The sequence below is a fragment of the Pelophylax lessonae genome (assembly GCF_965119305.1).
Source record: "Pelophylax lessonae genome assembly, chromosome: 2".
In the NCBI taxonomy this organism is placed as follows: Eukaryota; Metazoa; Chordata; class Amphibia; order Anura; family Ranidae; genus Pelophylax; species Pelophylax lessonae.
This window is the reverse complement of record NC_138769.1, coordinates 289,435,153-289,458,828: the sequence shown is the minus strand read 5'-3', so window position 1 is coordinate 289,458,828 and position 23,676 is coordinate 289,435,153. Positions and strand designations below refer to the sequence as shown.

General features: G+C 46.6%; 1 protein-coding gene across 1 annotated transcript in view; it reads right to left on the bottom strand.

Moving 5' to 3' along the window:
* GNAT2 (G protein subunit alpha transducin 2) overlaps positions 1-23,676 on the bottom strand; it is a 140,342-nt gene that overhangs the window by 77,785 nt on the left and 38,881 nt on the right. Inside the window, exons 4-5 of the mRNA XM_082245285.1 lie at positions 11,802-11,959; positions 8,602-8,730 (exon numbers count right to left, since the gene is read on the bottom strand). Coding sequence (XP_082101411.1) covers positions 8,602-8,730; positions 11,802-11,959 — 287 coding nt within the window. The remainder of the gene's footprint in view (positions 1-8,601; positions 8,731-11,801; positions 11,960-23,676) is intronic.

The following is a 23,676-nucleotide window of genomic DNA, read 5'->3' as shown; positions in this document are numbered from 1 at the left end:
CAGCAATAGCTGGATCTGCTACCAGCAAAGCGCCCGGGCCTGATGGCTTCACTGTCTCCTATTACAAGGCCTTCCAGGATCAGCTGGCCTCCCACTTTGTTGACGCCTACAATGCTATCTTGGAGGGCATAACATGCTCACAGATCTTTTACGTGCGAACATAAAAGTCATAACAAAACCTGAAAAAGACCCCCCTTCTTTGCTCCAATTACAGGCCTATTTCCCTCCTCACCTGTGACCTAAAGTTGTTTACCAAAATTCTCGAGAGAGACTTAGCCCCATTTTGCAACGTATTGTCCCCCTAGATCAAGTAGGCTTCATTCGTAACAGAGAAGCCAGGGATAACACGATCAAAACTATCAATATTGTTAGGAAAGCTAAGAATCTCAACTACCTATGATTTTGTTGTTATCAGACGCCGAGAAGGCCTTTGATAGGGTAAATTGGTCCTTTTTACAAGCTGCACTAAAACATATTGGTTTACCGGGCCCAGAACTGTCTTGGATTGCTGCCATATATTTAACTCCCTCTGCAAAGAGTGAACGGAGCCACCTCTGAATCCTTCACGATAGGAAATGGCACAAGACAGGGATGCCCTTTATCCCCCACTCCTGTTTGTTCTCTCCCTAGAGCCCCTCCTACAACACATAAGGAATAATCCAGATATTACAGGATTAGCCACCAGTTCATATCACCACAAGGTTGTGGAGTACGCGGATGACCTGCTTTATTTATCAAACCCACATATTACCCTGCCAGTCCTTATTTCTAAGCTTAGAAACGATGGGTCCCTGGGGACTAAAATTCCGGCAAACACTTCTCACATTTACCAGCATAATTTCCAACCCTTATTATCCTCCCTAATGGCCGACTTTGAAAAGTGGAAGAACTTGGCAGTGTCCTGGTTTGGAAGATGTAATGTCCTGAAAATGAACGTAATGCCTCGTATCCTATATTTGTTACAAGCCTTACCGATCAAATTACCGTGGGAGTCTTTTTGCAAACTACGATCAGCGTTTATAAAATATGTATGGCAGGGGAGACCTGCTAGACTTCAGCGAATGTTGTTGCTGCACCCGAAACTTGATGGAGGGGTAGGTCTTTCAAACCCAGCTCTATATTGTACGGCAATTCATATGACAAGGGTGTTTGATTGGTGCAGACATGCCACCAATAAACTATGGGTAACACTGGAACAAGATAAGATAACAGTCCCGTTGATTGGCCTACCTTGGGCAGGTATTCCCCATTCCAGGTGGGTGCCCTCTCAAACTCTAATTGAGGCTACCCTGCTCAAACTAAAAAAATATTTTAAACTAGCAAAAGCGACAGCTTTCCCCCGCCAATGACTCCCATCATTGGACATCCAGACAGGCGCGGGCTGGGCCGGGGGGCAAGGTGGCAATTTCCCCCCGGGCCGATCTGATCCCCCTCAGAAAAGGCCGCTCAGTTTTGGGTCAGTCCGTCGGTACTCGAATGCCGATGCATTGAATGGAGTCACAGACACGCTGTCACTTCCTGCCCTGGAAGTTCCTGCTGGCCGCGGCCGGCGACTGCCCTGCCCTGGAGACCTGGTTGCTAGATCACCGGCCGCTTAGCGTCTAGCAACCAGTGACGTAGCGGTCTCCAGAGCAGAGAGGAGGACGAGGACCCATCATGCAAAGCGCCGTCGGCCGTCCTCCGTGCCGATCACTGGCCCCAGCCGCCCGGCCCCTCCCACCTCAGGCTCCTCCCTCCATCCCATCAACGTGGCCTGGTAAACTGCAGTCTGCAACGGGCAACGGCGGCAATCCAGATTCTAAGTGAAGTTACCTGCTGCGGTGGATAGTGTCTGTGAGGTGGTCGGGACTCGGAGAAGAGCAGCCAGTGAGTGACAAAAAAAAAAAAGTGTCATGTGTGGACATTTTTTCCCTGTACTTTCCCCCTGGCACTGTATACAGCATGTATATTGATGTATAGCTGTTTCTGGCACTATATACCTGTCTCATACCTGTATTATACAGGTATGAGACAGGTATTTAGAGCCAGGAGCAGCTAGACATCAATATACATGATGTATACAGTCCAGTTAAAGAGGTTGTAAACCCTTTTTTTTTTTTTTTCTTTTTGACCCTGCAAGAGAGACATAATGAGCTAGTATGCATCGCATACTAGCTCATTATGAAATACTTACCTAAGAACGAGCCCCCGCCGTGCCTCCCACTCACCTGTACGACGGGCGACATGTCCAGTCGCCCGTCTTCCGGGATCGTGGCTTCTGATTGGCCGGAGCTGTGGTGACGTCACTCCCGCGCACGCGCACGGGAGCCGACAGTCACGGCACGGGGCTCTGAAGAAACGGCACCAGCGGCCGTTCCTTCAGAGCGCATGCGCCAGTGACGTCACTGGCTGCATTAAAGGTAAATATCTCCTAAACGGTGCATGTTTAGGAGATATTTACAGTACCTATAGGTAAGCCTTATCATAGGCTTACCTATAGGTACAAGTGTCAGAGGAGGGTTTACTTCCATCTTAAAGAGATATTTACCTGACATGCAGCCAGTGACATCACTGGCACATGCACTCTGAAGGAATGGCCGCTGGTGCCGTTTCTTCAGAGCCCCGTGCCGTGACCGTCGGCTCCACGCGCGTGCGCGGGAGTGACGTCACTGCGGGTCTCCAGCCAATCAGATGGCCGGATGCTGTGATCCCGGAAGACGGGCGACTGGACATGTCGCCCGTCGTACAGGTAAGCAGGCGGCACGGCGGGGGCTCGTTCTAAGGTAAGTATTTCATAATGAGCTAGTATGCGGTGCATACTAGCTCATTATGGGTTTCTCTTTCAGGTTGCAGCAAAAAATAAATAAATAAATAAATAGTTTCATGGGTTTACAACCTCTTTAAAGGTATTGGGTCCCTGAGGTCCCCTAGGGCTCCCCCTTGTGTCATGGGAGCGCAAGCTGGCCGCAAAGGAGGAGGTCACATGTGTAGATCTCAGCCAGGGTTAATGCTGGGACTTGCAGTCCTTTGCTTTTGGGGATGTAATCCCCCCAAAAGTGAAGGACTACAGGTCCCAGCATAAGCCCCTCAGAGCTCAGCATTTGTCACACACCTCCGATCCCCCAAATAGTGAAGGACTACAGGACCCACTCATCCAGCTTAACCACTTCCAGACCGCCCACCGCATATATAGTGTGGCAGGGCGGCCTGGCTGTGCAAAATCACATACCGATGCGTGATTTTGTGCATGGGTTCTAGGGGACGCGACACAATGGGAGCCAATCAGCAGGTCACCTGCGATCATGCAGGAGAATGACAGAACGGCGGTCTGCCTTTGTAAACAAGGCAGACGGCTGTTCTGTCACAGAAAGATGGAGATCTGTGTTTCAGCTGAGCTGAAACACAGATCTTTTTATTTTCTCTAGTACATCCATCCCCCACACAGTAAGAAAGCATTCCCTAGGAGCAAACTTAACCCCTTGATCACCCCTATTGTTAACCCCTTTCCTGCCATTGTCATTTATACAGTAGCAGTGCATTTTTTAGCACTGATCACTGTATTAGTGTCACTGGTCCCCAAAAAGTGTCACTTTGTGTCAGATTTGTCCGTCGCAATGTCACAGTCCCACTAAAAAGCTGGGCATGGATGGTGACAGGCGCGGGCTGGGCCGGGGGGCAAGGTGGCAATTTCCCCCCGGGCCGATCTGATCCCCCTCAGAAAAGGCCGCTCAGTTTTGGGTCAGTCCGTCGGTACTCGAATGCCGATGCATTGAATGGAGTCACAGACACGCTGTCACTTCCTGCCCTGGAAGTTCCTGCTGGCCGCGGCCGGCGAATGCCCTGCCCTGGAGACCTGGTTGCTAGATCACCGGCCGCTTAGCGTCTAGCAACCAGTGACGTAGCGGTCTCCAGAGCAGAGAGGAGGACGAGGACCCATCATGCAAAGCGCCGTCGGCCGTCCTCCGTGCCGATCACTGGCCCCAGCCGCCCGGCCCCTCCCACCTCAGGCTCCTCCCTCCATCCCATCAACGTGGCCTGGTAAACTGCAGTCTGCAACGGGCAACGGCGGCAATCCAGATTCTAAGTGAAGTTACCTGCTGCGGTGGATAGTGTCTGTGAGGTGGTCGGGACTCGGAGAAGAGCAGCCAGTGAGTGACAAAAAAAAAAAAGTGTCATGTGTGGACATTTTTTCCCTGTACTTTCCCCCTGGCACTGTATACAGCATGTATATTGATGTATAGCTGTTTCTGGCACTATATACCTGTCTCATACCTGTATTATACAGGTATGAGACAGGTATTTAGAGCCAGGAGCAGCTAGACATCAATATACATGATGTATACAGTCCAGTTAAAGAGGTTGTAAACCCTTTTTTTTTTTTTTTCTTTTTGACCCTGCAAGAGAGACATAATGAGCTAGTATGCATCGCATACTAGCTCATTATGAAATACTTACCTAAGAACGAGCCCCCGCCGTGCCTCCCACTCACCTGTACGACGGGCGACATGTCCAGTCGCCCGTCTTCCGGGATCGTGGCTTCTGATTGGCCGGAGCTGTGGTGACGTCACTCCCGCGCACGCGCACGGGAGCCAACAGTCACGGCACGGGGCTCTGAAGAAACGGCACCAGCGGCCGTTCCTTCAGAGCGCATGCGCCAGTGACGTCACTGGCTGCATTAAAGGTAAATATCTCCTAAACGGTGCATGTTTAGGAGATATTTACAGTACCTATAGGTAAGCCTTATCATAGGCTTACCTATAGGTACAAGTGTCAGAGGAGGGTTTACTTCCATCTTAAAGAGATATTTACCTGACATGCAGCCAGTGACATCACTGGCACATGCACTCTGAAGGAATGGCCGCTGGTGCCGTTTCTTCAGAGCCCCGTGCCGTGACCGTCGGCTCCACGCGCGTGCGCGGGAGTGACGTCACTGCGGGTCTCCAGCCAATCAGATGGCCGGATGCTGTGATCCCGGAAGATGGGCGACTGGACATGTCGCCCGTCGTACAGGTAAGCAGGCGGCACGGCGGGGGCTCGTTCTAAGGTAAGTATTTCATAATGAGCTAGTATGCGGTGCATACTAGCTCATTATGGGTTTCTCTTTCAGGTTGCAGCAAAAAATAAATAAATAAATAAATAGTTTCATGGGTTTACAACCTCTTTAAAGGTATTGGGTCCCTGAGGTCCCCTAGGGCTCCCCCTTGTGTCATGGGAGCGCAAGCTGGCCGCAAAGGAGGAGGTCACATGTGTAGATCTCAGCCAGGGTTAATGCTGGGACTTGCAGTCCTTTGCTTTTGGGGATGTAATCCCCCCAAAAGTGAAGGACTACAGGTCCCAGCATAAGCCCCTCAGAGCTCAGCATTTGTCACACACCTCCGATCCCCCAAATAGTGAAGGACTACAGGACCCACTCATCCAGCTTAACCACTTCCAGACCGCCCACCGCATATATAGTGTGGCAGGGTGGCCTGGCTGTGCAAAATCACATACCGATGCGTGATTTTGTGCATGGGTTCTAGGGGACGCGACACAATGGGAGCCAATCAGCAGGTCACCTGCGATCATGCAGGAGAATGACAGAACGGCGGTCTGCCTTTGTAAACAAGGCAGACGGCTGTTCTGTCACAGAAAGATGGAGATCTGTGTTTCAGCTGAGCTGAAACACAGATCTTTTTATTTTCTCTAGTACATCCATCCCCCACACAGTAAGAAAGCATTCCCTAGGAGCAAACTTAACCCCTTGATCACCCCTATTGTTAACCCCTTTCCTGCCATTGTCATTTATACAGTAGCAGTGCATTTTTTAGCACTGATCACTGTATTAGTGTCACTGGTCCCCAAAAAGTGTCACTTTGTGTCAGATTTGTCCGTCGCAATGTCACAGTCCCACTAAAAAGCTGGGCATGGATGGTGAGTTGATTTGGTAGTTCAACGGGCCACTTGACCGGACTTGCCCCCCAGGCTTAAGGCTGCCAGCCCTCCCCTGGATGGTGAGTTGATTTGGTAGTTCAACGGGCCACTTGACCGGACTTGCCCCCCAGGCTTAAGGCTGCCAGCCCTCCCCTGCATCCAGACTTCGGTCCGGAACTTACTGATAATTCATTACGACTTCATGTGGATTGCGTGGTTGTCAGGGCCCCGGATTTTCTGGGCCCTTCGGACTGGACAAGCCTATCAATGCAATATAGCTGTAATTATGTATTAAATGTAATTGTACGGCTATGGGATGCTGGAAGTTGTTTCAGCTCTCAAGTTTTCTCAGGACTCTCCCTGTCCACTCCAGGTTCCACAGATTGTGGACGCCTTTCGAAAACATCCGTTTGGGTCGGGGACCAGTTCAGAGGCCTCTCTCGGCTTCCAGCCTACTTTATACTATCAACCAATGAGAACCATCCTTTCTCCGTAAATGGGAAAGGGATCTAAACACTCCATTTACGGAAGATCAAAAGAAACGGATTCTCTTCCTTGCATACAAGTCGTCTCTATGTAGCAAGTACCAAGAAACTTCATATAAAATTCTGACATGCTGGTGCCACACCGCGGTCATCCTAGCATCTATATTTTTCCAAGCTGTAGCCCTCTCTGCTGGCGTTGCGACACTGAAAATGGTACTCTCCTCCATATATTTTGGGAATGTCCCAAGATTTGCCTATTCTGGCAACAGATTTTACAGATTGTGTTCAGACTTACAGGATTTTCTCTACTTGATGACCTGGCGGCAGTTCTCCCCAACTTGACAATGATATCCAGAAAAAAATTGTAAATCTCTATTGAGACATCTGCTGAATGCGGCCAGAGCGTGCATCCCCAGTATGTGGAAACATCGATCATCCCCCTCTGTCTCCCAGTTGTTTGCCAGGGTGAATGATATACAGCAAATGGAACACCTTACTGCGGTATACTTCCCCTTTTTTTCCTTTCTCTTTCCTTCTTCCCCTCTTTCCTCCTCCTTTTTCTCACTACTATTAGCTCTCCTGTTCCCCCTCCTTCTCTCAGTTCTATTTCCCTTCTTAGGACACGTCAGTGTCCTCCCCCTTCTTATTTCCAATAAACTTCAACAGGTGTGCTTATCTTGAAAAGAAATAGAGTCAGATTGTTTGTCCTATATATAATATAGGAGAGGGCTTGGTGGGTCGTAGCTGGGCCAAAAAATAGATCCCGACGGGGCTCTCTCCCCCCTTATCACCATCAGTTTTATTAATCAGAACTCTCCAAACTTTGTTCCTTTGAGATGACGGAAATGTTTTTTCAACTTGTTGGAGTTCCATACGAGTTACAGTAGTTGATGGGATTTGAAAATGAGACTTATGTAGCTCCTTTGTGATTTTTACATTTAATATACTCTGTACTCAAGTTTCCTGAAACCAGGATATTATTGCTTTTTACTGTTAGTGACTGTTGTATATTATTTTTTTCTATGCATACCTCTAAATAAAGAATTAAAAAAAAAGACTAAGTCACCTTTTATACCATGTTACACCTATATTAAGGATGTAACATGGTGCAAAACTACAACCCCCTTATAGGATCATGGAGTTCTTCTTCCTGTAGACTTCTGTCACACTTGTTTCTTTTGCAAGACTTTGTAAGGTTCCTCCCACACAGCAGTATCATTCATTCACAAAGATCTGAAAATTAATAAAGTAGAAGTCCCATCTGCTACTGCGACATAGGGATTTGCTATCAATGGAACCCAAGTGCTGTGATTACTGAACTCATTTGATTTTGACAGATAGGAATAGCAGCATGAGGATCTATACTGATTGCAAAACAGTACCTGAGCTGTTGGGGTGGCAACTTACCGCAGTGTCGACAAGCAGCCACACTGCAGCATGTGTACTGAGCTATTTTCCCAGTCTCTGTTGCAAATAGGCAGCTATTCCCTTTACACGCTGTGATTGGCATAGGGTCACTTTGACCATGGTTGCTGTAATAGCTTGGTCACAGCTACTGTTCTGTGCAAATTTTAAGATCATGTCATAAGTACCCACATCATCATCTAGAATGAACAAGCATGATATTTCCTTACACAAACTAAAGACTGTAGGCTTTAATGCATGTTTTTGAGGGTATTAGATCGGCTATTTGTAGTTATAAACACATTTTAAAGGAAATCTGTCCTAAAAGAGAAGCACGGAGACTGCCATTTCTGACTGCTCAGTCTACAAATGCTAGTTGTGTGGCTGCCGTGCTGACTCTTTTACTTTAATATCTAGCGATTCTCACACAGCACACGTACGCAGATATGGATTCTGACCTTTCTGCCTACTTGTTTCATATAAGTGACTTTGAAAATATAGGAGGCAGAGGGTCAGCATAACTGCCAGGGAACCAGCATTTTAACAAGGATAGCCACAATGGCAGCCTACATATTAGGAATTGTCCACTTTTAATTTATAGGGCATTTGTAAATGCTTAGTGAAGCTGATTTACTGTATAAACATAGTTAAAAAGGAAACTAGTGATGCTTGTTGCGCTATTTTTCTAGTGCAAGAGAAAGCATGCATCTTGCTTGTTGCTATAGTCAATACCTCCATATTTATTTTTTTTTTCAGGAAAGCGCCAGTCTATTTTAGCTGCAACTTTTTCTGAACATTTCAAGAAAATAAAGGAAGAAAGAACCTGAAATGAAGATCTTTAAAGGAGAACTGCGACTCAATGATTCCTGTAGTTTTCACTCGGGATCGGAGGACATCTTGTTCATTTGGAAGAAAGTTAGGTGCTGTGATCCTGTCCAGCTGATTCAAGTAACTAAGAGCAATGAAAAACAAATATATAAAAAATTAAGAACAACAAAAGATGCATTTTTGTGTTGAGAAAACACTAGGTCCAAGTGCCAGGTACGAACACACTTAGTCAGACTATATTCTTTTAGATAGGATATACACTTGCAAAACGTGACTGTAGATCAGCACTGTGGGTCCAAGACATTAAACAGCAAAAAGGAAGCAGTTTCACGTAATTTATTTCTCTAATTCTTTCTGTTTCCTCCTATTTCAAAGTTGGTATGCGAGTTGTTGCTCACGTGCGAATGTAGGCAAAAGTTAGTGGAGCTACCAGAAAACTGACCATGTTGAGATTGATTTGCTTCTATGCCTAGCATGGTCAGGAAACAATACAAAGAGAACAGGATATCTTTTTAATACAAGTACATGGTACCACAGATCCATATAAGGAATATGAAATGTTAGTGTAAAAACACTTTAAAGGATAAGTTCACCTTTCGTAACATGTTACACCCAAATTCAGACAGCGGATTACAGTTACACCCGATCTGACAGTCTTTGGAATACACCTCTGCACCTCCCCAATTTCCTGATCTGACAGCTAGCCAGGATCTTCTCCACCCCCCCCTCCCTACTAGCTGTCACAATTTAAAAAAAAACATGGCAGAGTGGGGCTCCGCTGCGTCACTCAATCAGTGTCTTGTGAATGGAAAACGACAAGGTGCACTTATTATTTTTTTCTAAAAAGTTATCTTAACCTTTAAGTTAAACTTTCTTGCTTCGTAATTGCACTTTTTGCATTTTGGCTTCATTATTGCTTAATAATTGCACTTTTTCCATTATTATTAGCCACTAAGCAACTTGTTCACTAAATCAGGAGCAATCACTAATTTGGGAAACTGGAGCAAAAACTTCTCCGACATTGACTCTGTGGAGAACCTGTTAGACAGTACAACAAAGTAAGAAAGGTCATCACAAATTACCTCTGGAGGGAGACCTAATACAAAATCCTACATAGAGTATATAGTCTAATCATTGCCAGTAGCACCACCTTTACAATATCACACTGCCCAAAATGTGACCTAAATTGTTCCAACTTAGCACACCGCCTGTAAATCTGCCTTCACTAATATAAACAAAACCATCCTGATGGATCCTCTGCTATGTCCTTTCAGGTATAAAACAGTACCAATAGCATAGATGTCCTAATTACAAAAACAATTCAGACCGGCAATAATGAAACAATAAACCTCTGCACCAGTCATAGCAAAGATTAAAAAAAAAGACATGAGACAGCTTCTTTGCAGAGAAAAAACTGAAGGCAGAATTTTAGAGATCGCCACAAACCAGAAACTTCCTTAAAAGGTGGAAGAAAACTCAAAAGCAGGCTGGACCCTACTGAAATTGCACAACTTGTGTTTTAATCTTTTAATACTCAGAATGGTACATTAGGTACATGCCTTCTAACACTTTGGGCAAGCTAAAACACAATCCTTCATGCAATCTCTCAAATATTGGGCCCACAGTGAACTGTATTGTGTGTCATAATACCAAACATGGATTCTCAGTAGTTCAATGTTATGTTTTCACTGTCTTTTTTGATTAGTTTTTTATTTTTTTCACTTTCTGAAAATGTTCAGACTCTCCCATGTACATATGACAGAGAAAGCAATTTTGAGCTCATGAAGAATATAACTGACAGGGCAGAGCAGCTCTTGGTTATGAAAGGATCCTGCAAATATTGTTGGGATCCACCCAGCCCAGATTGATAGCTGGCTCCGACTCTTAGTGTGCCAGAGAGCTTGAGCCAGCTGCGCTTACCCCCTCCCCAGCCTGGCGCTCCAGTGAGAGCTGGAGGAGCAGAGTGGAGAGGTGTGACTCACAGTCATTGTTTTCCACTACATTCGGACTGAGAACTGAGCAATCGGCAGGCATGTGGTCGCTCAGTTCTCGAGCTTAGAGCTGATGTGGGACAGCTGCAGCGTCACATCAAAGCTACAGCATAGAGGTGAGCATGTATGTATGTATGAATGAATAATTCAAAAACATTAAATGTATGGTTGTGAAATGGCCTATTCAAAGCTCTAGTTTAAATCCCATTGATGTGTGGGGATTTTAAAGTACAGTTCATAAAAAGAAACCCACAAACATTCTGCAAATTAAAGAATTGTGCATGGTGGAGTAGTCAAAGGTTTCACGGAGTCTATGTCAGAGACACCTACTAGAAGTAATTTCTGCTAAAGGGGGCTTACCAGCTTCTGTGGTCAAGGCTGTACTTACTTTTTCAACAGAACAACATTACATCTACTGTAATTCAAAAAGGCAGATTTTCTTACTTAAGTATATCTTTATCTTGTAGGGCACTGTTTAAATGAAGAGCTAATTTGCCTGTTGAAAAATGTTTTATGATGAAGTCAACAATTTCAATGGGATATACTTACTTTTTCACATGACTGTATATCTGCAACAAGGAATGTTCAATCTTTGCTGGAATTCCATAATGCCCTGTGGTCAATCATGCATGGAGCAGGCCTGGTTTGGCTATTATCAATTTTCTTGCCTAATCATCATTTTGCTTTTCCAAGACACGACAGCACTTGAATCACTCCCTATACCCTCCTCATTGATACATACATGATCCAAATAATTAAATTAAAATACAATCCATTTCTTATTGCCCCACACCCAACCTACATATAAGAAGCAATTATTGCTTCCCTTGTTCCTATTGAAGTAGCATAACCTAAAGCAGAAACCATATTTTTGATTATCCAGTTTAAATATACAGTAGGTATAATTTAAAAAATAAATTTTCCTAAATTTTTATTTTGCTTTTTTAAGGAGATCCCCCAACTGAGGGTAATGAATGGCTGGTGAGCGTGTGTGTGTGAGACACTGTGCCCTGTATATTTATGTGGCACTACGTCCCTGCATCTTACTTTGTGCCACAGTCAATTTCCCATTCTATACCCTATGTTGTTTAGTCTTTATTTCCCATTTCCAAAGATATGATCTCTGTGTCACTGGCAGTGATCTGTATCTGTAGCAAATTTTGCAAAGCTCAAAATACTCCTATGAAACTCATGTACAACTCACTATGGGGCAGAGTCATTGAGCTGATATTCAGCTGCTCTTTCAAAACAGGCCTGTACGCCCTCATCCGTCCAGAGTTTCTTGATCACATCCACAAGTTCTGGAGGCATTGTGCCTTCTTCTATAGAGTCAGCGAGGTGGCAAAGAATACGGCCGTCATCCTGTTAGAAAAAGAGAAACAAAAAGCAAAGAAAAAAATGGGTGTTCTGGTTGATATTTTGCAAATCGAGTAAAATATTTTAAGTTGCATTACAGGATGAGCGACCTGCCTTGCCAGCAATTTAATAACATCCAACATATTGCCACTTAATTATGCTGCATATTATAGTCTTCAGTCTGCTTGACAGAGGTCCATCTTTTTTTTAGATTTTTATTAATTGCACTGTATTTTGGAAGGACGGGCTCCACTGAACCAGCACCCAAAGATATTGGGTAAGCCCTTAGTGATATATTTTGTGTGTAATGTAAATGCAGATGCAAGGCAAGTACCAGGCTCCTCCTCAACTCTGATGTGGGAAGACGTTGTTCACTCTGTTGGGCCCTGTTGCATCGAAGGTCTTGCGTAATTTTTACAGAAAGAGGGGGGGACTTTTACTGTGATACTGACCCTTGAACTCTGCATTACTACTGACCCTTGAACTGTGGTTTCATCTACTGATCACTGCACTGAACTCTGTGTTACCTACTACTGTCCTTTAAACACTGCATTACTACTAACTAGTGTTGGGGAGCAGTTCGGCCTGAGCATGAGTCCGGGCTGAACATTAGCTATTCGCCCTGCTGGGTGAACAGCTTAATTTGCAGGGCATTCAGCCGTTGTTCGCCCTGCCGAACACCCTGTAATGCACTGCGCCCTGCACAGTGCAATCTAAGCCCTGATTGGGCAAAGCTTTGTCCAGTCGGAGCACAGTAAATGCTGGATATTAAGGAACAGGGCCAGGAAGCCGGCCGTAGCTTTATTAACAGCCGATTAGTCTTCAATTGTCAATGGGCTACTGGAAAAACATTTTCCAGTAAAAAAAAAAAAAAAGCTGTGTGGGGGTCACCCCCGGGCATGCAGCCTGGCAAATCATGAAAAAGGTGCGGGATGAGAGAGCGCTCCCCCTCCTAAACCATACTAGACCACATGCCCTCAACATGAACACATACAGTATCTCACAAAAGTGAGTACACCCCTCACAATTTAGTAAATATTTTATTATATCTTTTCATGTGACAACATTGAAAAATTAACACTTTGCTTCATATGTAAAGTAGGGAGCGTACAGCTTGTATAACAGTGTACATTTGCTGTCCCCTCAAAACAACTCAACACACATCCATTAATGTCTAAACTGCTGGCAACAAAAGTGAGTACACCCCTATGTGAAAATGTCCAAATTGTGCCCAATTAGCTATTTTCCCTCCCCGGTGTCATGTGACCTGTTAGTGTTACAAGGTCTCAGGTGTGAATGGGGAGCAGGTGTGGTAAATTTGGTGTTATCGCTCTCACTCTCTTATACTGGTCACTGGAAGTTCAACATGGCACCTCATGGCAAAGAACTCTCTGAGGATCTGAAAAAAGAATTGTTGCTCTACATAAATATGGCCTAGGCTATAAGAAGATTGCCAAAACCCTGAAACTAAGCAGCAGCACGGTGGCCAAGACCATACAGCGGTTTAAGAGGACAGTGTCCACTCAAAACAGGCCTCGCCATGATCGACCAAAGAAGTTGAGTGCATGTGCTCAGCCTCATATCCAGAGGTTGTCTTTGGGAAATAGACGTATGAGTGCTGCCAGCATTGCTGCAGAGGTTGAAGGGGTGGGGGGTCAGTCTGTCAGTGCTCAGACCATACACCTCCCACTGCATCAAATTGGTCTGCATGGCTGTCATCCCAGAAGGAAGCCTCTTCTAAACACGATGCACAAGAAAGCCTGCAAACGGTTTGCTGAAGACAAGCAGACTAAGGACATTGATTACTGGAACCATGTCCTGTGGTCTGATGAGACCAAGATAAACGTATTTGGTTCAGATGGTGTCAAGTGTGTGTGTGGCAGCATCCAGGTGGGGAGCACAAAGACAAGTGTGTCTTGCGTACAGTCAAGCATGGTGGTGGGAGTGTCATGGTCTGGGGCTGGGGAGCTACAGTTTATTGGGGGAACCATGAATGCCAACATGTACTGTGACATATTGAAGCAGAGCACGATCCCCTCCCTTTGGAGACTGGGCTGCAGGGCAGTATTCCAACATGTTAACGACCCCAAACACACCTCCAAGACGACCATTGCCTTTGCTAAAGAAGCTGATGGTAAAGGTGATGGACTGGCCAAGCATGTCTCCGGACCTAAACCCTATTAAGCATCTGTGAGGCATCCTCAAATGGAAGGTGGGGGAGTGCAAGGTCTCTAACATCCACCAGCTCTGTGATGTCATCATGGAGGAGTAAAAGAGGACTCCAGTGGCAACCTGTGAACCTCTGGTGAACTCCATGCCCAAGAGGGTTAGGACAGTGCTGGAAAATAGTGGTGGCCACACAAAATTTTGACACTTTGGGCCCAAATTGGACATTTCCACTTAGGAGTGTGCTCACTTTTGCTGCAAGCAGTTTAGACATTAATGGCTGTGTGTTGAATTATTTTGAGGGGACAGCAAATTTACATTGTTATACAAGCTGTACACTCACTACTTTCCATTGTAGCAAAGTGTCATTTCTTCAGTGTTGTCACATGAAAAAACATAATAAAATATTCACAAAAATGTGAGGGGTGTACTCGCAATGTGAGGTGAGATATTGTACATACTGTACATAGTACTCCTACCCATTCACCAAAAAAGTGTCAAACTAAATAAAAACAGTGCACAGGTTTTTGACAAATCCTTTATTAAAAATAAAAAACAGTGTTCCTGTTGTAGATCCATCATCAATCACGAGACCCACCGCATCGCCGACCTGAAAAAAGAAAATTGCTCTGCTTGCCGTGAAGGCAAACCGCCAAATGACTGGCTTGCTGTTTGACAATTCTTATATAGTGCATGCTCAGTGCATGCTGGGTCGTGATGTTATAAGGAGGCGGTGCTACCAGCTGATATCGCCAGCTGGCCCCGCCCTTACCTATGTATGAACTGTCAAATGGCAAGCCAGACATTCGGTGGTTTGCCTTAGTTGACAGCGGAGCCATTTTTTTTTCTTTTTTGGGTCAGCCATTGCTTTGTGATTGACAACGGATTTACATTGGGGACACTTTTTTATTTTTAATAAAGGAATTGTCAAAAACTTTCTCTGTGTTTTTATTACTTTTTGATACTTTTTTGGAGAATGGCTATAGGTACTATGTACCCCATACTCATTCACAGATGGGGGGGCCAGGATCTGGGGGCCCCCTTCTTAAAGGGGGCTTCCAGATTCCGATAAGCCCCCTGCCCTCAGACCCCCCCACATCCCAGGGTCGTGGGGAAGAGACCCTTGTCCCCATCAAATTGGAGACAAGGTGCTTTGGGGTGGGGGGCAGAGCGAATAAGGGTCTGGCATGGACTTTGGGGGTAGGCCCCATGCCATTTTTTTTAAACATTTTTCTATGTACAGATGCGCCGCTTTACAGGCAGACTAAGGCACAACATTTTTCATTTTTCTGGCCATAAATATATTACCGTGGTGAAAACAATAGCTAATAGTGGGGTCGACACTATTGCTGCTGTGGCAAATGGAGTGTCTGCAGAGCCTGTAGTCACAGATGCGTTGGCTGTTTCAGAAGTTGACCCTCTCCAGTCAGAAGGACCGGTGCTCAGGGGGAGCCGCAAGTTGTCAGTTATCTATGAGGTGGAGTTTTTTTTTTTTTTAAGTGTCTCAGCCTCTCAGGCCTTAGCAAATGAGCCCCTCCACATTGCTAAAAGGGGAAGAGTCCCTAAAGTTCTGTGTTTAGATGTGGGATATTTAAAAATAACTAAGATGATGTGGGAAATGTAGGAATTGTTGAAAACCCTTTCACTGTACTCCTGTGTGTATTCACCACAGATTGGTACCATGCAGTACCTGGTCACCCATCAGTGGAGACAGGTGTTACAGGCGGCGTTACTGCAATGTTGGTTAATTGTGTGGAAATATAATGGCGTGATGGAGTGCAGTCTAAAGTGCGGCTGAGCAGTGCTTGGTACATGGCGCAGTGTATCACCCGCTAGACTTTATCTGGAGAAGGGCCGTGGCAGTAGCGGGAATTCTGTCCATCACCTGAAAAGAGGTGCAGGTTAAAGTACCAGAGGACACCGAAATGGTTAAAGAAACTTGTGTACAAAAATGTGTTGGAAAAGGTCGGTTGGTAGAACAGTCGCTTATGCAGTGTTGGACAACAGGGGGCGATGTGAAAAGTTGGAAGGTCCCATAGGGAGTATTGCTGGCCTGTATATGGTCCCTCCACAGACACAGTCCTAGCAAAAAATGGGACAAGAGTTCCGGATGATCCTGATGATGATAATGTGTGTAATTCACGGAGGAATATTGCTACTGATGATAACCTGCACAATGGAGTTTCTATGCTAGATGGTTTGATTGCTAAGAGTAACCATACATGGGTTAGTGAACCTGGAAAACAGAGAGCGTTGGTTAAGGTTGAGTCAGGTAGTGAGAGTGATCGGTCCCTGACAGGTGCCATAGAGGTAGGCCCCCTACAGTCCTGGGAAAGTAAGTCTGGGATAGGTAAAAAAAATGTAGGATCTTGATGCCAGATGTTAGAAGGGATAGCAGAGAGATTAGTGGGAGCCCACAGTTCAGGAAGAAGAGCTTGTGGAAGCACACTGGAAAAAAGATGTGGGTGGGTGGAGTGCCCCTTTAGAAAGGAAATTGGACAGGTTAGGACTCCTGTTGCTGATAGTCGGCACAGAAGTGCAAAGATGAAGTGCTTGTGGAGACATACCCAGAAAACGTGTTGGGCTTATGCAGCTAATGGCTGGCACAGAGGTGTCCTATCCATAGTGACGGGTTTATGTTTTCCTCCTTCCAGTTGGAAACGGGGGGGGGGGGTATGTAGCAGAGTGACCCCCTATTGTGGAAAATGGTGGTTTAGGCCAGGTTTTGAGAGAAGCAAGCACACTGATTGCTCAGGTGTGTGCTGGCTTCATTATAGAGCCAGAGTTAGAGCCCCACCCTCCTAAACGAGGTCAACGTGACTGAGGGGAGCCTGGTGAGATGCAGATGCACATCGAGGTCAGGTTGGGACAGAGGTAGGCCCAAGCCTGAGAGGAAGTCCATGTGGGACAGGAACAGCCAGGAGGCTATAGAGAGTCCAGGAGGGACAAACGCAGTTAGGGAGCTGCAAGGAAAGATGCATAGCTAAATTCCAGTGTCTGCGCATACCACTGGGATGTGTTTGATGGTCAGGAAGACCAAAAGGTGTTTGATGGTCAGAAAGAGGTACTCAGAGCAGGAAAGCTGCCACAAGAGAACTAGGAGGCTGAATGTTATGTCTTTGCAGTGATGGTGAGAACCCTCTGTATGAACGTTGAATTGCTTTTAAATAAAAGTGGGCTGCCATGCCCTTAAAATACAGTTTTGGACTGGCGCAACTCACTGTAAACACGCCTATTGCTTATCGCCTATCACTTGAGTTTAATCACCCAAATCTTACAATAATTATGTTGGTCAAGCTGGACCAATGTAACTATGTAAAAATATACCATGCCTGAGATTATTTTTTAAATGGAAGAATGACTATTTTACACAAATGCAATATTTTTGTTAAACAGTTGATACAAACACTATCATGATAATATTAGGCTCCGTTCACATGTAGGCGTTTTGGGGTGTTTTTGGGGAGTTTTTCTGCTCTAGGATCAGCTCTCAAAACGCCCAACAAGACAAATCCTATTCATTTCAATGGCCCCTGTTCACATATGAGCGTTTTGACGCTGTGAGCAAAACGCCCAACGCTCAAAAAAGTACATGAGCTTCTTTTTGGGCAGATTACAGGCATTTTCCATTGGTCTCTATTCAATCTAAAAACGCCTGCACAAAAAAACGCCTGTAAAAACGCTTGTAAATCGCGGTAAAAATTGCGCTAAAATCGCGGTAAAACAAAAACGATACGCTCAGGTGTGAATGTAGCCTTAAACACAATAACACTTGTGCTTTGTGAATTAACACTATTTTGGAATTACCTGAAAAAATTGTTTGTATTTGAAAATCAACAGATGTGGCACAGCTAAAGCAATTTCTGAAATGGACCAAAAGTTCACATTTATAAATGAGAAACCCCTTTCAACAACTACATAAAGCATACAGTTGTGTGTATTAATTCAACTACATCCTACTGTGGCTATAGAAAGTGTACACACCCCTGTTAAAATGTCAGGTTTTCTGTGAAAAAAAATAGACAAATATAAATCATTTCAGAACTTTTTCCACATTTATGTGACCTATAAACTGTACAACTCAGTTAAACAACAAACTGAAATCCTTAGGTGGAGGGAAGTAAAAATAAAAAATGAAATTAATATGGTTGCATAAGTGTGCACACCCTTAAAATAACACTTTGTTGAAACACCTTTTGATTTTATTACAGCACTCAGTCTTTTTAGGTATGAGTCTATTAGCATGGCACATCATGACTTGGCAATATTTGCCCACTCTTCTTTGCAAAAACACTCCAAATCTGTCAGATAATCTTCATCCGTTGAACCCATTCCTTTGTTGATTTGGATGTATGCTTTGGGTCGTTGTTATGCTGGAAGATAAAGTTCTTCTTCATGTTCAGCTTTCTAGCAGAAGCCTAAAGGTTTTGGCCAGTATTAAATAGAAAAAAGCTGCGCTAATGATACCTGATGGGTATATGAACTACACCAATCACAATAGCAAACAATGGAAATCTCCTAAGGAAGACAGTGATAGTCCCCGTTCACACTAGGGCGACCTGTGAGGCGACCTGGTCGCCTCACAGGTCGCCGTAGGTCGCCTCCCATAGGGAAGCTGCGGACCCGTTCTAATAGGAGCGACACAAGTCGCTCCGACTTAGAAAAAGGGTCCGGAGCTTCTTTGGGGCGACCAGGAGGCGACCGCCATAGACTTCAATGTTATGAAGTCCGTGGCGGCCGCTCCGAGGTCACGGCGCGCTGCTCGCACCACGACCTCGGAGGTCGCGGTGCGAAGTAGCGTCGCCCCTATGTGAACGGGGCCTTAATGTCATGTGCCCGGTGAGCAACCAAAGCACTGAATAAATAAATAGCGGATATCTGCTAAGTCATAAACATTGAAGAGTAAACCTATACATAGATGAATGCAACACAATACATTGTGAAATGATTATGACCAGAAATCCAAAACACATAAAGTTCATAATATATCCTCATAAAGTGCCAGAAGTGAATTCCAAAATCAGTGGAGTGAAAGGAAAATCCAGTAAGGCTAATCACCACGGTGCTCGCACACAAGTGACATGCATGTCTCCTTACCAGATACAGGTATAAATGAGCGTCTAGTAGTTGATTCCTCACAGCGCCACTCAGAAAAGGATCACAGCGGCAACAAACCTCTAGGTCACAGCCAACCACAGGATGGAGCTGGGACAGACATGGACCCCCTTTGCTTCTTATTACAGCCGCCTGTCTTCTACCCGTCCCCTTCTTTTCTTTATGGCGCACTGAGCTCCATCCTGTGGTCAGCACCGGTAATTATGATCTAATTGGCTGTGACCTGGAGGTTTGTTGCTGCTGTGATCCTTTCTGAGTGGTGCTGTGAGGAATCAACTACTAGACGCTCATTTATACCTGTATCTGGTAAGGAGACATGCATGTCCCTTGTGTGCGAGCACCGTGGTGATTAGCCTTACTGGATTTTCCTTTCACTCCACTGATTTTGGAATTCACTTCTGGCACTTTATGAGGATATATTTTGAACTTTATGTGTTTTGGATTTCTGGTCATAATCATTTCACAATGTATTGTGTTGCATTCATCTATGTATAGGTCTACTCTTCAATGTTTATGACTTAGCAGATATCCGCTATTTATTTATTCAGTGCTTTGGTTGCTCACCGGGCACATGACATTGTCACTGTCTTCCTTAGGAGATTTCCATTGTTTGCTATTGGGATTGGTGTAGTTCATATACCCATCAGGTCTCATTAGCGCAGCTTTTTTCTATTTATTGCTTGTGTTTGGTGCTGTCTCACCTGAAGCTGCAGCTTTTTAGTACATCACATTGTCAGCGCGGTTAATCCCCTTTTTTATTTGTGCCAGTATTGACTGGTATTTGGAACTGTTCATAATTCTCTCTACCTTGACCAAGGCCCCTGTTGCAGCTGAAGAAATGCTGCCACCACCATGCTTCACTGTGGGTATGGTGTTCTTTTGGTGATGTGCAGTGTTGTTTTTGCGCCAAACATATCTTTTGGAATTCTGGCCAAAAAGTTCAACCTTGGTTTCATCCGACCATAACACATATCCCCACATACTTTTGGGAGACTTCAGATGTGTTTTTGCAAAACTTAGCCGTGCTTGGATATTTTTCTTTGTAAGAAAATGCCTCTGTCTTGCCACTCTACCCAATAGTCCAGATATATGAAGAATTTGGGATACTGTATTGTTGTCACATGTACCACACAGCCAATACTTCCCAGATATTCCTGCAGCTCCTTTAATGTTGCTGTAGACCTCTTGGCAGCCTCCATAACCAGTTTTCCTCTTGCCTTTTCATCAATTTTGGAGGAATGTCCAGTTCTTGGTAATGTCACTGTTGTGCCATATTTTCTCCACTTGATGATGACTGACTTTCCTGTGTTTCATGGTATTCCTAATTAATGCCTTGGAAATGTTGTACCCTTCTCCTGACTGATACCTTTAAACAATTAGATTGGGAATCACTAAATGGTGGCCTGCGGTCCTTGTCCGGCCCGAGCTACTGCTCTATCTGGACCGCCGCAATATCGCCATTTGGCTGCCGCTTTTCTTCCCAGCCTCTGCCATTAGAAGAGCAGGGCTGACGGCCGGAGGCTGGATGGTTCTGGACTGGGGGCGGGACTGGCATTGCATGGAGAGCGGCAGCTGCCTGAGTTGGCCGGAAGGTGATTGGCTGCTGGGAGGCGGGAGGTGATTGGCTGGGAGTCACACAGTTGGCTGCCTCTCTCCATGCCGTGCTGCTGTTCCTCTGCCTTCGGTTCAGGATTGTCCTGCCTCCTGCTCTATGTAAGGTAGGAGAGTAAAGGGAGGACATAGCTGTAAACTTGTGAAGGATGGGGAGCAGGGGTCATGTACAGAGATGTGCGGTGTGGGGATTCATGTAAAGGGGAGCAATGCTGTGGGGGGGATTTGAAGGGGGCAGTGCTGTGGGGGGGGGTGAAGGGGGCAGTGCTGTGGGGGTGATATGTTAAGATGGCAGTGGTGTGTGTGTGTTTGTGTGTGTGTGTGTGTGATGTAAAGGGGTACAGTCCTGTGGGGGGGGGGTGTTAAAGAAGCAGTGCTGTGGGGGGGAGGTGAGGGGGGCAGTGCTGTGTATGTGTGTGGGGGTGATGTAAAGGGGGACAGTGCTGTTGGGGGGTGTGAAAGGGGCAGTGCTCTGGGGGTGATATGTTAAGGGGACAGTTCTGTGTGTGGTGGGTGGTGATGTGAAAGGGGACAGTGCTGTGTGTGGTGGGTGGTGATGTGAATGGGGACAGTGCTGTGGGTGGTGATGTGAGGGGGGACAGTACTGTGTGCAGTGGCGGCTGGTGCTCAAAATTTTTGGGGGAGCGCAAACAGAAAAAATCTAATAGGCATTGCTTTGTGGCAAAAAACGCGGCAAAAAATTGCATGACTTTGAGGTCACAAAAGTGTGAAAGGGGCCCTCAGTAATCAAAGTATAGTGTGCCCCATCAATGCAGAGTTACTACAGTGTGCCCCCATTCAATGCAGAGTTACTACAGCGTGCCCCCATTCAATGCAGAGTTACCACAGCATGCCCCCATTCAATGCAGTGACAAGCATGCCCCCCATCAATGCAGTGACCAGCGTGCCGTGCCCCCATCAATGCAGTGACCAGTATGCCGTGCCCCCATCCATGCAGTGACCAGCTTGCCGTGCCCCCATCAATGCAGTGACCAGCTTGCCGTGCCCCCATCAATGCAGTGACCAGCTTGCTGTGCCCCCTTCAATACAGTGACCAGCTTGCCGTGCCCCCATCAATGCAGTGACCAGCGTGCGTGCCCCCTTCAATGCAGTGTGGCCCCCCCCCGAAACCAGTGCACTTACCTGGAGCCCTGGAGCAGCCGCGGTGGTGGCTTCCCTTCAGTCCCGGCAGCAGCGGCTTCTCCTCACTGTGTCCCCCGGCGGCGTGTCTCCTCCAGTCCTCCCACTCCCGCCTTCTCCTCGGCCAATGGCATGGGGTTTGTCTTGCGGCCAATCAGGAAGCGCGTATCGGACGCGCTTCCTGATTGGCCAGGAGGAGGATCGGTGTGACAATAGCGAATTTTCATTCGCTATTGTCACACAAAGGGTGGGCTCCACCCTTTGCATCACCCTATTAGAGCCTCTGGCTGTAATCAGGTGATTTAAAAAAAAAAAACATTAAGCTCCATGCGTCCGGCGCCCTGCATGCAGATTAGGGGGCCGGATGCATGGATGGGGGGTGGCGCCCCTGCGCCCTCAATACACCGTCCGCCACTAACTGTATGTGGGGGGTGGTGATGTGGAGGTGGACAGTGCTGTGTGTGTGGGGTGGTGATGTGAAGGGGGACAGTGCTTTTTGTGGGGGGTGGTGATGTGAAGGCGGACAGTGCTGTGTGTGGGGGGGGGGTGGTGATATGAAGGGGGACAGTGCTGTTGGGGGGGGGTTAAAAGGGCAGTTAAGGGGCCAGTGGTGTGTGTGTGTGTGGGGGGTGGTGATGTGAAGGGGGACAGTGCTGTGGGCGGTGATGTGAAGGGGGACAGTGCTGTGTGTGAGGGTTGGTGATGTGAAGGGGGGACAGTGCTGTGGGTGGTAATGTGAAGGGGGACAGTGCTGTTGGGGGTGTGTGAAAGGGGCAGAGTTGTGGGGGTGGTATGTTAAGGGGGCAGTGCTTTGGGGGTGATATGTGAAGGGGGCAGTGCTGTGGGGGGGGAGGTGAAGGGGCAGTGCTTTGGGGGTGATCTGTGAAGGGGGCATTGTTGTTGCGGGGATATGTGAAGGGGGCAGTGCTGTGGAGGGGGGGGGGCTGAAGCGGCAGTGCTGTGGGGGGGGTGAAAGGGGGCAGTGCTGTGGGGGTGGAATGAAAGGGGGCAGTGCTGTGGGGGAGGTAAAGGGGGCAGTGCTGTGGGGGGATATGAAGGGGGGCAGCTCTGTGGGGGGACGTAAAGTGGGCAGTGCTGTGGGGGGACGTAAAGGGGGCAGTGCTGGGGGGGCATGAAGAGGGCAGTGGTGTGGGGGGATATGAAGGGGGCAGTGCTGCGGGGGTGATATGTGAAGGGAGGCAGTGCTGTGGGGTGGGGGGTGTGAAAGGGGCAGTGCTGTGGGGGTGATATATGAAGGGGACAGTGGTGTGTGTGTGTGGGGGGGTGATGTAAAGGGGGACAGTGCTGTGTGGGGGAAGTAAAAGAGACAGTGCTGTGGGTGGTGATGTGAAGGGGGACAGTGCTGTGTGTGAGGGGTGGTGATGTGAAGGGGGGCAGTGCTGTGGGTGGTGATGTGAAGGGGGGCAGTGCTGTGTGTGGGGGGTGGTGATGTGAAGGGGGACAGTGCTGTGTGTGAGGGTTGGTGATGTGAAGGGGGAACAGTACTGTGGGTGGTGATGTGAAGGGGGACAGTGCTGTGGGTGGTGATGTGAAGGGGAACAGTGCTGTGTGTGGTGATGTGAAGGGGGAACAGTGCTGTGTGTCGTGGGTGGTGATGTGAAGGGGGACAGTGCTGTGGGTGGTGATGGGAAGGGGGACAGTGCTGTATGTGGGGGGTGGCAATGTGAAGG